General features: G+C 48.5%; 1 protein-coding gene across 1 annotated transcript in view; it reads right to left on the bottom strand.

Annotated features, from left to right (window-relative positions):
• The window catches only part of TNS2 (tensin 2), a 144,397-nt gene that overhangs the window by 17,877 nt on the left and 110,051 nt on the right, over nt 1-16,469 (bottom strand). The window contains exons 10-19 of the mRNA XM_084836545.1: nt 14,204-14,268; nt 13,831-13,914; nt 13,391-13,503; nt 11,240-11,300; nt 11,046-11,124; nt 10,003-10,132; nt 8,533-8,598; nt 6,133-6,249; nt 2,093-3,358; nt 660-807 (exon numbers count right to left, since the gene is read on the bottom strand). Of these exons, the coding sequence (XP_084692671.1) occupies nt 660-807; nt 2,093-3,358; nt 6,133-6,249; nt 8,533-8,598; nt 10,003-10,132; nt 11,046-11,124; nt 11,240-11,300; nt 13,391-13,503; nt 13,831-13,914; nt 14,204-14,268 (2,129 nt within the window). The remainder of the gene's footprint in view (nt 1-659; nt 808-2,092; nt 3,359-6,132; nt 6,250-8,532; nt 8,599-10,002; nt 10,133-11,045; nt 11,125-11,239; nt 11,301-13,390; nt 13,504-13,830; nt 13,915-14,203; nt 14,269-16,469) is intronic.

The raw sequence follows: 16,469 nt of genomic DNA, 5'->3' as shown, positions 1-16,469 counted from the left end.
CATGATCCACAGAAAAACATGCCATAGAAACATAGGAAACTGCTTTATATTGAGTCAGAACATGGGTCAATCTAGTCTAGCATTGTTGACACTCACTGGCAGCAGCTCTCCAGGGTTTCAGGCAGAATTGTTTCCTATTCTACCTGGAGATGCCGGGGATTCAACCTGGGACTTTCTGCATGCAAAGCAGGGGTTCTACCCCTGAGCTACAGCCCTTCTCCTAAAGGATGAGGCAAAGCACAAGCATTCAAAACTGAAAAAACACACCCAAGCAAATCTAACACCCAATGAAAGCTGCTATTTGAGTTCTGTACCGCCCTCAAGATGGCTCAAATAAAAGTCACCCCCACACAAAAAACAGCCTTGCAAAATATGTAAACAAAATTTATTAGCCCACAAAACTGTTTTACTAGCCAAACATCCCAACTTTCCTTGCCTCGTTTCCTGGAGGAAGTTCTTAACTTGCCACGGGCAAGCTGATGCTTACAAGTTTGCTATAGAGAGAGAAAGATGGGGGGGGGGGGAGAGACAGAGAGACAGAGAGACAGAGACAAAGATTAGGTAGAGAGAAAGATGAGAGAGACAAAGAGAGAGACTAGAGAGAGAGAGACTAGAGAGAGAGAGAAATGAAAATCAAGTATAAAGGCTCACGCACACACCTGCCACTGCTGAACACTGGGCTGCTGGTGTGGACGGGCAAGGGAGACCCAGACATGTCTGCACAAGTGGCTTGCACCTCCGGATGATGTTGCTGCAGGGAGCTGGGTGCATCTTGCCAGGGAATGGCCTCCCTGCAGTCTTGCAGCTCTATGGCAGGGAAAGGAGAAAGGGAAGGGAGAGGAAATACAAAGGGTCAGCCAGAGCACAGCCAAGCCAATGCAACTATGCCGACATGTTCACATGGAATGTCTCCCAGATTTCGGGCCTTGGGCAGCAGACCTTCAAAGGAACCCTTTCATCGGATCCCTGCTGCAGCTGGCATCATGGCAGCAAAACCCCAGATAGCTGATAGATTGCATGGAGCTCCTTGGGCTCACCTAATCGCATGGTGCAGTGGTTAGAGTGTCAGGAGTGGGGAGGACCCAAGTTTGAATTCCCACTCAGCCTTGAAGCTCATTGGGTGCCCTTGGACTACTCACTCCCCTCTCAGTCTAACTTACCTCGCAGGGCTGTTGTGAAGATAACATTGGGAGACGAGTGGGATTATGTACACTACCTTTAACTCTTCCTTGGAGGAAGACAGAACAGAAATGCAATAAATGAAACAGTTACTTTAACAGTCATTCCCTCTCCCCAGGGATCTGTAGTTCTCTGTGGGGGAAGCTAAGGATCTCTCAAAGAGAATTCTCAGCACCTGCACCAAACTACAATCCCTAGGATTGTCTGGGGGAAGCGATGATGGCTAAACTGGTATAAACCAGTGTAGGTAATAAGGTGGGTCATTTAGGGATTAGTTGTTAGGTTAACCAACAGTGTTCGGGTTTGGACTTCACACTCTGCGAGCTATGAAGGAGCCAGTCGTGGTCTGTGGAGTAAAAGCAGGATGACCCGTCGGTTTTTAAACTGATGCGTTGTCATTATGTGCAAAGCCTAGGCCATAGCCCAGGACAGAGGGTCTGCCTGAGCCCTGCCCCCCGAGAGGCCAGGGTCCAAACCCGGGACCTTCTGTGTGCGAAGCGCATACTCTGCCATTAAGCCAGCCTTCCCAAAGCTGACACCCTCCAGATGGATTGGACTACCGCCCCCATCATACCCAGCCGGCTGTCCCATGGTGCCTGTGGATGGTGGGAGTCATAGTCCAACATGTCTGGGGAAGGCTGCGTTAGGCTACCTACCGGTGCCTAAGGCTCACCAGCGCCCTGTCCACACACCAGCGCCTAAGGCTTCTGCACTCCCAGCCCCGCGCTTTTCCTAGCACAACAAACTCCATTCCTGGCTCCTCTCTGGTCCCACCATGCATCATCCATGGCTGATGAGCATGAAACCCTTGAAGAAGGGGGCTCTTTGGGCTCTATGGATGCTGCTCCCTTGCCTGGGATGCCTCCTCCTGGGCGACCTTGGGAATTCAGCCCCTTTCATGCCAGTCACTCACCGCGTGGCCTTTCCATGGGCACTGGCAGTAGGTATCCGTCGCTGCCCTCGGGGGGCGCATACCCATGCTTCCTGGTGGGTGGATGCAGCGGGCTGGCTGGCGAAATGAGGCCCGAGTGGGGAGACCCCGAGTATCCTGAGACGTAAGGGGAAATGCAGGGCTTGACTGGGGCTCTGCCATAGGCATATGATGGCACTGGAGGGTAGGCCGGGCCATAGCGTGGGTAAGAAAATGGCTCAGTGTTCTCTTCCATCACCTTTGGCCTCTGGTGGGCTGGGTAAGCATGGCCTAGGTGCGCTGCCACCATCTTGGGCTCAAAGGTAAATGCTTGATGTTGCCCATGGGGCATGTGGTGGTGCCCATAGGAGGCTGGCATTAGAAGGGGGACGGGCTGCCCACCCCGGTGGAGGGGATGATGAAGCAGCGACGGCCTTGTGTTCTCCACCCCCCACAGATCCGGTTCCCGGTCCAGTCGTAGGCCATAGAAGGAAGCTGTGGGCAGCCTGGCCTCTTCACGGGCAACCTCTTGGCAATCTTGGCAGGGGCATAAAGAAGTGGGCGGGTCCTCCAAGATCAGTAGCTCCTCATGCTCCCGCCGGCTGGGACTGTGAGGGGGCGGTGGCAGCTCATGGCTGAAGGCGTAGGAGCGGGGCTGTATGCCCTCAGAAAGGGAGCGAAACACCCGCTGTTTCTCCTCATAGCCCTCAGGATGCGTGTGGCAGTGCCCACCATTATAGACTGGCTGTCGCCGCTCCAAAGTGCCGTCCAGCCTATAATAGGCCATATTGTGAGGCCTCTCGGGGCTGTGGGACCGGTAACTGAGGCGACAGGAACAATGGCGGGTCAGGCCTGAGCGCTGGGTTTGGTAGGAAAAGGGGGTTGCTGGCTGAGCTAGGTCTGAAAGCTCATCTTCCAAAATGGCCGTTTCTCTCTCCTTAGTGGCAGAGGGGGGAAGCGAATGGGAACAACTCTCCTCGCTTGGCTGCCAAGGTTGGACGCCAAATCCTCCAAGGAGCCTGTCCAGTTCTTCCTTCTCCGCAGCAGTGGGCTGTGGCCTCGATGGCGGTGTGTTGTCGTCAGCCTTCTCGGTCAGCATAGAGGAGTGCCCCGAGTCGCTGCTGATGGACAGGAGGCGCCCACCTTGCTGTGGAGGGGACTCAGGGCTGCCAGGGCTGCCATTGGCAGAGGAGAAGTTCCCTGGGTCACCTTTCTTCTTGACCCTGGCATAGAGGCTTCCGTCCAGGGGGCCCCGGGTGTGTAAGACATCTGCAAAGGAGAAATGCGGACACAGCTCAGGAGGGATGTGGGGAATACAGAGGAGTGGAATCTCCCCACTGGGTAGATACAACACATAAGAGCTTCTACCCATGTGCTTGGAACATCTGCACCAAAGTGTCTCACAATTTGAGCATATGCTTTAGGGCAGGGATGGTTAACTTCGATATTCCTCACAGCCTCTATTCTCCAGGCAGTAGACCTGGAGCCAGAAATATATTCTACCGCAGGGGTGGCTGGAAGGTAGATCCCAAGATGCTTTGGACTTCAACTCCCAGAAGCCTCCGCCAGCATAGCCAATGTTCAGGAATGCTGGGAGGTGAAGTCCAAAACATCTATGTTCTGCTCACCCCTGTTCTACCACATAGACCAACTCCCTCCAGACCAATCATACTTCATAATAACCTTGGCACCATCTAGCTTAGAAAAGCATAGCTCAGGATATATTGTGACTACTGGCTAGCGTTCCAATCACTGGAGCAATTTTAATCTGATTTTTAAAGAAATGATTCATTGATTTACTGGACAAGGCAAGGAAATGATGTGCAAGTTAATAAACATACATATGCATCTTTAAAACGATAACCCCACCCCCCTCGAAAAGGACAGGACTGTGATGTTTGACTTGTGAGTACATGCATTCGTCATGCATGTTATGGAGCCAGGCCCCCACTCTGGTGAAGAACGTATTCTGAGTGCTGTTAAAACCCTTATGTCTGTTTTCACCCCGTTGTTGGAGAGAGATGAGAGATGAAGGTGGCTTTGAAGAGGGATTGCTGTTTGCGGAGTGCATGCTCACATCCCACTTTTATTTGTGTATTATTATTTTTTTAAGCCCTGCAAAGCCTGTTTGACCAGAAGCAACAACAGCGCAAAGAAATGTGTGTGCATGTCATAGGCAGCGATGCCTCTCTCTGAAACCATTTTCAACTCTCTTAAAGACTTTAATGATGAACATGCTGAAATTTACTCAGGCTTAGTCCAACAGCGGATAATAGTCCACTGGTGTATGGCTAAGGGTGCATTTCCTTCCATCTGGATGGAAGAAATTCCATCTATATATATGGACTGAAGAAAATGCACAGAGAGAGAGAGAGACATCTGACAGACCATTACTCATCCACACAGAAATCTAACTTGGCACTGTGCTCCATCCCCAAAATTTATGACACTTTTCCTGTACAAAAACCACGTTCCAGAAGACAGCCCCGTTTCTCCAAACATTAGCTCTTGCTGGGAAGGAGGAGGGAGTTTTACTTCATCCTGCTGGACTTTTTCTAGTATCTGATGCAGACATGCCATGACTATTGAATTCCCATTTGATTACTCCCTCTGGTATTTTATTTATTTAGTCTTAACGAGTTTACTTTAAGCGGACATTAGGAGGAAACTAATCAGGGGAGACTGAGCAAAAGCCAGCTGTTGCGATTGCCGCTCCCAGGAGCAAAAAAGTCACTGTGGTCCAGATTGGGGGGGGGGGATGGAGGGCAGGATTCCCATAAGGGGGGGCAGTCTCAGACACTGAAATACCAAAATCTTTTTTAAAATCAGGGAAAGGGGGAGGTATTTGAGTATTCCCCCTAGGTCTGACCAACAGCATGTCTACCAGGGTGCTTCTGTTGAGTTTGGATGTGTCAGTTGAACCGTAGCATAGTGTAGACTTGGAACAAGCCTCAATCATCCAACAGCAGGAATCTACCTAAAGCAGCATCTCCTGACCTGGGGTCTCTCCAGATGTTTTGGAATACATCTCCCAGCATTCCTGACCATTGGCCATGATGGCTGGGACTAGTGGGAGTTGAAGTCCAAAACATCTGGAGAGCACCACGTTGGGGAAGCAATGGACTAAAGCAATGCTGAAAAAACAAAACACAACCCCAACATTGGCCACCATTAGATTCTGGGCTTCTCCACACGAGGCCTTTATCCTGCAATTGAGATTGGTTACTCATGGAAGTTTGCAGGCCTCTGCATGAAGCCATCCAGCTCCAGGGCTCTCCTCTGTTTTCCAACCTTTATCCCATTTTTTTTTAAAGACAGGGGATAATGAGCTATTTAAATATGTCAAGTCGAATTTCTCCATGAAAAGAGAAAATGGCACTATAACACAGTACCACCTAGTGGCTGTATAATGAAACATAGAGCTTGCACGTAAGGGAACTCCCGGGGGGGGGGGAGCAGAAGTGCATGAAAAGGGACGATCTTAATCCCACAAACAATATGGAGGCAGAAGCCCCAGTAAAGTTTCAGGATTAAAAGCCTCTGTGTAGAGAAGCTCATAAGCAGAATGTATGGCTAGCTTGTGCTTAACAACAAATTCTGCGTCAAGATAACCAAAATTCTGCACAAACAAAAGCTCAGTTCTGCAACTTGCATGCATTATACAAGCATGCCCATGTACTTGATTTGCATAATATCCTTCTCCTACTCCTAACACGGAGTCAGGTAGGTCCACTAAGCTCTAGCTGGTAACAGAAGTCCTGCTGAGCTCCACTCTCCTCATTCTCCTCTGAGGTTTTGCTAGACAACAGCTACAAACTAGTTTCAAGCCAATCTTTGCAGTCTTAAGAGCTAGGAACTGAGCTTCTCAGGATACTGGATTCTGCACCGAATACTGGATTCCGCATTCCGCATTCCCCCACCCGCACTGTACTTGCGCAGAATCATGGCACCCACACATAGCCCTGCCAATATAATGCGGCAGTTGGGATCCAAGTGATATGAAGAGACTGTGGACACGTCTCACTGGGCCCAGGCCCATGTACCTTCCAGGCTGTCCTCATGGCGCAAGTTGAAGTTCTCATAGGAGTCCCAGCGCACTATTGGATCTGAGATAGTATAATCTACTGCAACAGCAGCGTTGTTCCTATAGGTCTCCCGGCCTGTGGAAAGAGCCAGAGAACGTCAGCATCAGAAGGGATGAGCCCACTCTGCTATTATCCTGGACTATACTTCTCTTTCACACACCAAACAAGGAAACTTATAGTTGCATATCGGCCTTGCATGTCAGCAAACTTATGGGAAGATTCTGTGTGTATTTATTTAATAATATAAACCCAGGCTGTTCTGTGGGCTCACCAGGCCCAGTGTTGGGGGACGGTTGCTAACAGCCTCAGCCCTCACTGCCTTCCCTGCCGCCAACCCAAAGTGCCAGCTACAGCCACCTAGGCCTGGTGTTTCTCTCAGCGCTGCAGCCCAGGTAGCTATGGCTGACTCCTGCCATTTTAATTCTCCCACAATGCCTTTGGGGCCCTGACATAGCATCACTCCAGAGCACAGAGTATGCTGGGCACAGAGACATACACAGAGCTAGTGTGGTATAGTGGTTAGAATGTTGGACTGGGTCAGGGGAGACCCAGGTTCAAGTCCCCACTTGGCCATGAAGCTCACTGGGTGCCTTTGGGCCAGTCACTGACTCTCAGCCTAACCTACCTCACAGGGTTGTTGTGAGGATAAAGTGTAGAGGAGGAGAACCATGTAAGCCACTTTGGGTTATTTGCAGGAGAAAAAAAAGTTGGGATACAAATGTAATAATAAATTAAAATAAAATAAAATACGCTGCACCTGCTCTCTCTCCACACACATCCACCACACATACTTTTATTTTATATATACATATATAATAAATATGAACTTACACATCTAAATATACTTTGGAAACTCTGGGTTATCATACTCACAATAAAATACCATGGGTTGGGGTTGGTTTTTTTTTTGCTACTTAGGGCTTTTTTTGGTGCACACTGGTGATTTTTAATTATCATACGATCAAGTTGCCTTAATGGCATTTTAGAAAGCTGGTGTAGAAATTCCAGAAATAAAGGTTTATGTGCTCTTTCTGTCCGTAGCAGTCCAGCGGTTTGTCCAAGAGCCCTCACCCACATCCCCAGCAATGCCACGGCGTTTTAGAAGCTAAGCCAATGTGGACTGCACCAGTGCCCGGATTGAAGAGCACGAGGAGCTGGGCTGAGATTTCCCACTGGAAAATGCCACAATTTCAAAGGAAGGTTCCCTAAAGAATTCTCTTTGAAATAAAAGAATATCAGGTCCCACTGCCCCCGAGGAAGATCTTAGTCAAAACTTTTGTGGTTTTCATTCCACAGGAATAAGGCTTCCAGCCTGGGCTCAGCTTGCAGTTTTGCCTCTCTTCTTGTGGCTTTCATTTTCTTAATGCTGCCCCTACTCCTCCCACAACTATTTTTCTTGCTTTGCAATCAAGGGATATACGTGGCCTTGACTATGGCAGGGAATGGAAACCTAAAGAGCATATAGAAGGAGGAAAGGCTCTGACCCAGATCAGCAGACAATTTTCTCCTCATTCCCCCACTTCACCACTGCCAATGTTCACAGGGCCAAAGGAGGCTCTATTGGTCTGGTGTGCAAAGAGAAGGATTACTCCAGGCAAACCAGAAGAGCTACACCTACGAAAAAATGTGCCAGGGCACTTTAAGATGCTTCCCAACATTGCCCAATTTATCTGGCATAAGGTGTAGCCCACCAATCCAAACACAACTCATCAGCCATCTATTGTGATCTTCCGGATGCTTGAGAAACCACCTTCTTCTATGGAACTGAAGGCAGCATACGTGGGTTTTGGCCCAGCCAGTCTCCCATCACTGACCAGCCTTAGACCTGCTTAGCTTTAGGGAGGTTGCTACATGTAGGGATGCCTGTTGCTGTGAAATCCAGCCCTTTGGGGGCTTGATGGACTCCCGCTGAGCACCTGACTCAGCTCACATTTGTGGGCCAAGCCACACGGCTTTTCCCAAAATCCGGGAACTTTTTTGTTTTTGTTTTAAATTTGCAAATGAAGAAATGCGTACAAATTACACAAATTATGCCCAAAATTTGCATAAATTATGTAAATTGCACATTGCAATTTGGGCAAATTTCTTTTTACGCAAATAATAAAAAAGGAAAATCTGCAAACTGGCCCAGCAAAATGCAGATCAAGTTGGGCCAGCTCACAGGGAAATGAGCCAAAGTCCAAAGAGCCGAGCGGATGAAAGCTCGGCGACCTCCAGCTCCCAGACGGATTCTCCTGACGCCTCTAGCTACATCATAGGCCTTCAGATCACACCCTGGAACCAGATCTCTTGGAGTCAAGGGAGAATTGTTCATAGTGCTACGTACACTCATCTCCCTGCAACTCAGCCTTTACCCACCTTTAATTTTCTCTGGGCTGGAAGAGAAGACAAATTCTACACTTGCTTCAAAGGGGAACCGTTCATCTGGGGAGGGAAAGGAGAGAAAAATAGGCCAACTGGATTCCGATAAGCTAGAGTGATAACCTGCCTCACAGACCATGGTCACTTATGTCAGTTTGGAAAAAAAACCTGTTCTAATGGAAAGAGGAATAACACACTTCTCTTAAACACACAACAAACCTGCATCACGTTACACCATTTTAAAAGTTACGGCTTCTTCCAAGGAAGAAGTCTTTCTGAAGTACTAAGAATTCTCCACATTCCCTATCCACTCCACAGAACTACAATTCCCAGGTTCTGTGGGAAGGTGAAATGACAGTTACATCACTATGTAGTGTGGATATGTCCTGCAAGGAACCCTCTCTTCTGCTTTATTAGTAAATACTTTCAAGGAAAACACAGTCCATCTCTTCCCAGAGGGCCTTTGTCAACCTCAGAAAAACATCCTGCTTCCTCCCTAGAAAGGAAAGTGGAGAGCTCTGAAACATCTCCACATTATTTCACAAAGCATGGCATCCCTTGTGGAAAAAAGGTTAGAAACATGTCCCTGTATATCCAGGCTGGACAACACATGGCCTGCATGTCGCATGCAGCCCCTGCTGCCCCTCCCTAGTGCAGTCCCCACCACCCATCCCATTAAAAAAAAAAAAAGGCATCCATAGCAGCTATGGAGCCCCCAAAGGGCCAAATTTAGCTTGTCTGCAAGCTAAATTTGGCCCTTTTGGTGCTCTGCAGCCCTTGTAGCTAAATTTAACCTCATAGCTAAATTTAAACCTTGTAGCACTCTGAAATGCTACAGAGGGGTTTGCCGCCCAATTTCGGTGGCAAACTCAGATTTTCCTCTTTTTTATAACTGGGGAGGGGGGCACCCTGCACAGCACAGCACCCTGAAGAATGCAGCCCATGGGGGGCGGGAATGGGTCCCAGGTCCAGGCAATTTGCAGCCCATCATGGCCTTTTGTGTGCCCTCCTACAGCTGTTTGGTGACCTGTCCGGAGCATAATTCTGCTGGGAAACAGGATGTGCACTTCCCACATGCCCTGTTTCCCTGCAGAATTGCTGTTTCTGCTGAGAAATAGGGTGTGGAATAGCTCCCCTCTGCCCCCTTTTCTCTCTGCAGAATGGGGTTCCTGGTAGCCTGCCAAACAACGGTTTGACAGGCAGCTGGGACCCCAATTATGCTGGGAAACAAGGCACACACTCCCCATCTGGATTCTAAGGGATGCAGCCTGGGAAGGACTCTACCATATGGATTAGTCCATCTGCTGCAGTGGATATATGACAAGTGCTGTGGTACCTCCTTAAAAGACAAACGATTTCCCAACCTTCATAGGCATGAAATCAGTTCTCCTGTAATTAGTAGGTCTTTGAGGTGGTGCACACGTTGTTTTTGTTTCTTTGTTTCCAGAATAAAGCTTCTCCCCTCACCTCTCCAGGCTTCGTCCAGCTCATCTTTGCTAAACCAGAGTTGGGTGCTGTGGATGGTGCAAGTGTGGAACTGGACCCGGAACACAACATCCCTCTCGGCTCCCTGGAGCTGCTTATGGTAGCATTTCACCTGAGGTGGGGATGGGGAATAGGCACAAGAGTTACAAGAGAGCACAGTTTTCCCAGCTGGTATGCACGCCTTTGCCATTACCCCACTCCCAACACACATACGTTAAGGGCACGGGGCCAAACGCACCTGCCGATGCACAAATACACACACACCGCAGCACACGCACACAGCGTCTCTGGTTCAATGGAACCCATAGATTTTATGCACAGTTGTATGGCCTGGATCTCTCCTAGGATCCAGTAACAACGATTTGCCATTTAAAAACATGCGATATGGAGTTAGTTGAAAATGTACTTTGTGCAACCAAACTGGAAGAGGACTAAGGGCACAATCCTATGCATATTTAGGCAGAAAAAAGTCCTACAAGTCCCAGCACGCCCCAGCTCAAAACTGTTCAGTTCTAGAACATTCCAAAGGAGGCACTATGCAGGCACAGAACCTTATGGGTGATACACAGAGGCCACGAAGAATAGTTGGTACAACATAAAGTGTGACATGGCACCTTTGCGCTGCACGTCGTTTCCATGCTGCCATCGCCTATAGCCACTTAGGTGAGGCAGAGGCAGGGAAACACATAGCCTGATAATGTCACACCATGCGTTGTATAATACTGCAATGGGAAGGGCCATAACTCAGTGGCAGGCCACGTGCTTTGCATGCAGACGGTTCCAGGTTCAGTCCTCAGCATCTCCAGGTAGGGCTAGGAAAGACTCCTGCCTGAAACCCTGGAGAGACATTGCTGCCAGTCAGTGTCGACAATACTGGGCTAGATGGACCCAGGGTCTGACTCAGAATAGGGCAGCTTCCTATGTTCCTACATGGTACCAGGAAGAGGGAAGGAAATAAACATGGGGTGGCGTCAGCTCCATATGTCTCAAAACCTCTTGGGTACTGAGCTGCTGTCAGCACTCACCATGACGTCCCCCTTCAAGAGCAAGGCAGGCTCCAGAGAGATGCAGAGCTTCTGAGTCCCAATGGCACCATGGAGGCTGCTGCAAGATACAGAGCAACACAAGCAAAAGCTGGGATCAAAGCCACAAAGAGACTAGTCCTTACCCTAGAAGGGCCCACAGGCTATTGCCCTAGAGAGAACCAAGTAGTACTTACTAGATCCCGGAGGTGTAAACCAGCTGCATGGACTGGTAGATCTTCAGGAAAGGTTGATATCCTAGGAGAGGAAAGGTGGGTCATACAGCACAGGCTGGGAGAACATCACATCTCTATGGTTGAAGGTCAGGACTTCCCTGACCCTGACAAGGAAGGATGCAGGTGGATACAGGGTAATTCCATCATGGGAAGTGGGAAACAGTGTAGGGTACACATTCATCATAGGCAACACATTTGCGGAAGAAAGGGCGGACATGTGCAGCAATGTCCAAAAGAAACATGGCCACACTTATCTCAAAGTACATGTACCCATGGCTGTGATGCCACAGATTCTCAGTTCTGGACCCAGCACCAAATTTCACACATACACAGTGGAATGTACCAATACACAATGCCCCTACATGTGTCAAATCTGCATGCTTGCCTGCCTAAACCAGAGAGCTCACTCTGCAACCTCCTAGCTGACAATTCATAGATTTCTGAAGCACACGCTCAGATTGTTTGGGGACCTGGTTCTGCCATAAGTAACACAAGTAAATTGACTTGTGTTCTATTTCTAGCATTGTGAATACCCCTGGAATTGTGACACATACAGTGGCTGCCTATTTCACTTGTATCTAAAGTGGGGATGGAGAGCCTCAGGCCCATGGGGCTACCCCATCTGGCCCAGCAGCTTTTTTTCTCTGCCCCAGAGGGGAAATCTCTTATCTCTGATTAGCAGCTGATTGGAGATATGTGCTTTCATCTGCTTAACACTGAAAAAGGCTCCCTTTCTCAGTGCTTAGCAGGGAGAAGCACTTAACACCAATCACTTGCTAATCAGAGATAAGAACTTGGGGGGGGGGGCTGCTCAGTGATTCAGTCCTGCTTCCTTCTGAGTCTTGTCCTGCAGTGGTTTATCCTACTTACTTCTGAGAAGTCATGGAACTTGCCCTCCTTACTTGTGAGTAGATATTATGCTCATGCTTACTTCTGAACAGACATGCTTCCTACTATAGATTAGTAACAATGGAATTAGGGGTGGGTTGGATTTTTCAACCCCACCCACATTTGCCTTTGGCCCTGCCCACCAGAGGAACATGGCCCTGGAGAGCTTCTTTGAAATGGAATCTGTCCCTCAGGCCAAAAAAGGTTCCACACTCCTGATGTAGAGCTTGCCTTGCACACATACTGATGCTTTCTCATATGTGTGCATGTCCTAGCACATGCTTAAAATGATAATAGCCCTGCTAACGACAACAGCATCTGATCTTCAACAGCAGTGAGCATGATGCCTCCGAGAGCAAAATGTAAGACAGGGTTAAGGAACCTGCGGCCCTCCTGATGTTGATGGACTACAACTCTCATCATCCCAGCTCATTGACCATGCTGGTTGGGGCTGATGGGATTTGGAGTCCAACAACATCAGGAAGGCCAAACCATGGTGTAAGAGCAACAGCCCTCTCCAACTGGAGATATTCAGCATCTGGTATCCAGAGTCATTGCTCCCTCTGAACAGAGAGGTTTCATTAGATATCCTAACGCATAGCCATTGAGAGATGGCTGGGAGGGGCCATAGCTCAGTGGTAGAGTTCATGCTTTGCATGCAGAAGGTCCCAGATTCATTCCCTGGCTGGGAAAGAGCCCTGTCGGAAACCCGGATAGCCTCTGCCAATCAGCATTGACAACACTGTTCTGGCTAGGTGTAAGGCAGCTTCCTATGTTCCTACATCCAGCTCATATTAAGAGCCAACCAAGCTGGTGGCCATCACCACCATCTTGTGGTAGGGAATTCCACATATTTCTTCTTGGTTCGATGAAGAATTATTTCCTTTTCTCTGTACTGAATCACCTGTCAATCAATGTCATTGTTGTGCTGTTATGACAGAGGGAGAAAAATCTCTCCCCTATTCTCTGTGCTATTCTAAAATTTCTAAACATCCACCAAGTTCCTCACTCAGTTCTCTCCTTTCTCTCTCCCCACCACTTTTGGACTGTGTGAACACATGTGCCAGCTGAGATAGGATCGTGCTCAAGGGCACATACAAATGAGTGCAAGAACAGGCTGGAAGTGTAAGGAGGTTTTTTATGTGTGCATAAGCCTCCCTTGCACAGGCGGGGGCTGGTGGTGGCTATTTTCAGGATAACACTTTGCACCTCTCTAGCACTTACCTCCTCCAGCCTCAAAGGTGGGGATAGCTGGGAGCAGGACATGATGCAGAAAGAGGGTATTGCTGTTCATCTTGATTGAGCCTGAGAGTAGCCCGCTGAAATAATGGATGTACCTGTCCATAGAGAAAAGGGAGAGGGGTCAGCCACAAGCTCTTAGGGCAGAGGTGGGCAACCTGTGCCTATAACTTCCATCATCCCTCACCACTGGCTATGCTGGCTAGGGTTGATGGGAGTAGTAGGCCAAAACATCTGGAGGGGCCACAAGCGGCCCACTCCTGTCTTGCGGGCATCCACAAGTTACATGACCAAAAAAATTGGGCAGAAGGAAGCTAATTGCCTTGACACCTACCTTCTTTGCTACCCCTCAGCTTCAAACGCCCTTTGAAGGAGTCACAGTTAGCTAGCAGAAGTACAGAAGGAAAAGAGCGTTTGAGTCTCACCTCTTCTGGGAAGGTTGCAAGGAGGCAGCGACCTTGTCCTCACAGAATTTGCGCATGGTCAGCGTGCTGAGGGCCTGGTCTGCACTAAGGAGAAAAGAAAGCAAAGAGGCATGTGTGGGTGTGCGCATGCTTGCACCTTTAGGTGTTACTGTGTGTGAGACACTGAATACAAAAGCTACATTATATCTGGATTCTGCCATAGAACTGGGCCTAAGCAAGGCAATTCTGGAGACAGGAGGAAAACAGGATCAGAGAGAGGGAAGGGGATAGGGGGAGAGAGAAAGAGAGAATGAGCTGCATGTGAGGGAGAGAGGGGAGTTATGCTGTAAGCACAACAACAGCCTCCCACCCATATGCTCCACCTGCCCAGTACCTTGCAGAGATTTTGCTGTAGTACATGTAGGCTGCTACGATTGCACCAGTCTTGCCCTTGTTGCCCTGGCACAAAGAGAGAGAGAGAGACAGAACGTGTTAAACAATGGAGCTAGAGCCATAATGCCAACAGGGCTGTCAACCCGAGGGGCTGAAAAGTTTTGTCATCCCCTAGGAGCCAACTTGGAAAGAAGGGGAGACAGAGGAAGGCATGTCTGTACCGAAGGAGATGAGAGGGGAAGCAGGGCCATTCTGCCAGCCATGCTGAAAGACGACTACATTGTTTTCCTCTTCCCTTCCCACCCCTTTTTCCTTGTGTGTCAAATCTTTTTAGATTGTAAACCTGCCAGCAGGAACTGTCTTATTTCATTTGATTGCATGTAAGCTGCTCCGGAAGCCTTTTTGGCAGAGGGATGGGATAAAAATACTTTAAATGAATAAATGAAAAATGAATAGAAGTAAGAGGAGAAATCTTGTTCCTGCTGGTGCATTCTAACCTCTCTCCTTGGCCACCTAAAGGCCATAGCTACCTACAACTTCTGGTTGCAATCAATTCCTTGCGAGGGACAAGCATCACACACAGGCATCTCACCCAGCCATGTCCTGATTTACTTTTCTTCAGATTTTTGGAATTGCTCAAGCTTTGTGTATGCAGGAGGTTCCAGATCTGATCCTTGGAGCTTCTAGTCCAAGGTTCTCAGGTTGCAGGTTGGTGAAGGCCCCTGCCTGAGACACTGAGGAGAGGCAAAGGGGTCTGAATATGAGGGTGGGGAAGGAAATACTGAATGAATATGAGGAGAACAGGGTGGAGGCCAGATACAGTGACTGGGTTCACACAACTCACTGACTCACATTCAGTGGCTGAGTGTGGGTTGTTGTTTCACTGTGGATTGTTTGTTGAACTGTGGGTTACCTTGTCTGAATCCAGAACATTTTCCGCAGGGTTGCTTGTTAACCATGCAGTGTGGCTTATTTTTCTCGAACAAGCCACCTTGAGGACCCATGGTTTGTTGTTGGGTGGTTAACAAGCCACCCTGCAGATAATGTCCTGGGATTAGACGACATGTTAACCCACAGTTCAACAAACAACCCATGGTTCAACAACAACCCACACTCAACCACTGAGTGTGGGTTAGCATATTGTGCGAACAGCCCCAGGGTTGGGTCTAAGAAGAATTGTGCAGGGCAAAAAAAGTGGAGAAAACAAATAATGGTAAAAAATGTGTTGGAGGACGGGGGGGAGGATATAAGAAGAGGCATGCAACCAGGCGCAACCCACAGCAGCGGGGGGGGGGGGCAGGCGGGGGCAGGCAGGGTGAGGGGAGGAGAAACATACTTTCTGCTTTCCTCAGCAATTTGGGTGCCAGTTTCCAGGCTCAATTTTTAAGATGCCTCTGGTGATTGGATTTTTACACTCCTATAGTCACCCTGTTAACCTTTTCAAAATGAACTACCTTCATGGTCTTCAGGTAATTAATTCATTTAGATCAGGGTGAGCAACTTTTAGTCCTCCAGATGTGTTGGCCTACAACTGCCATCATCCCTCACCATTGGTTATGTTGGCTAGCACAGTTGGGAGTTGTAAGCTGAAACATCTGGAGGGCCACAGGTTGCCCACCCCTGATGTCAATCAACGGAAACATTGAAAACCCTCAACAAAGTTGATCCTGGGAGAAGGTGACAGATTCTCTTAATTTAACAACCAAAAGCTATCAGTCATCATTAGAAGGAAAGGCCACCCTTAAATGTTTCTTTCCCCCTCCTCCACTCAGTTTGGGAATATGGAATAATAATTCCCCTCCACCTACCCAAAACAGCTAACACAACATCCTCAAATAGCTCCAAATATTTAAACAAGTTCAAGATCTATCAGCATTGCAGAAGATCTAGCCGGAAAGATATGGAGATCTTGATTTCAGCTCCCACAAGAAGAAAGTTTTGCATGCCGCCACTCATCCCAGATGGAGGAGATTTCTCCTGACATATACAAGTTCTTCTGTTTGTGACTAATAAATCTGATAACCTAGTGGCCAGTCTACCTGTTCCCTTGCATAGAATGCAATACGTTCCATTGTGCAATGTTATTATTAGTCACAAGCCCTGAGCTGCTGCAGCTACATCACATTTGTCACAGGAACTTTCGGGGTGGCAGCTTGGGGGTCATATTCAAAGCCTATGGCTCATGACCCTCAGAAACCATGAGCCCTCATCCCACTTAGCGTGCAGTCTCTGTTGTCACTCTACCATCCAGAGCTGGATCCCTAAAC

Source organism: Heloderma suspectum, chromosome 2 (assembly GCF_057233095.1).
Source record: "Heloderma suspectum isolate Gila_16-S chromosome 2, 16-S_ref, whole genome shotgun sequence".
Lineage (NCBI taxonomy): Eukaryota > Metazoa > Chordata > Lepidosauria > Squamata > Helodermatidae > Heloderma > Heloderma suspectum.
Note: the sequence above shows the minus strand (reverse complement) of the source record. Positions and strands in the feature narration are given on the sequence as shown.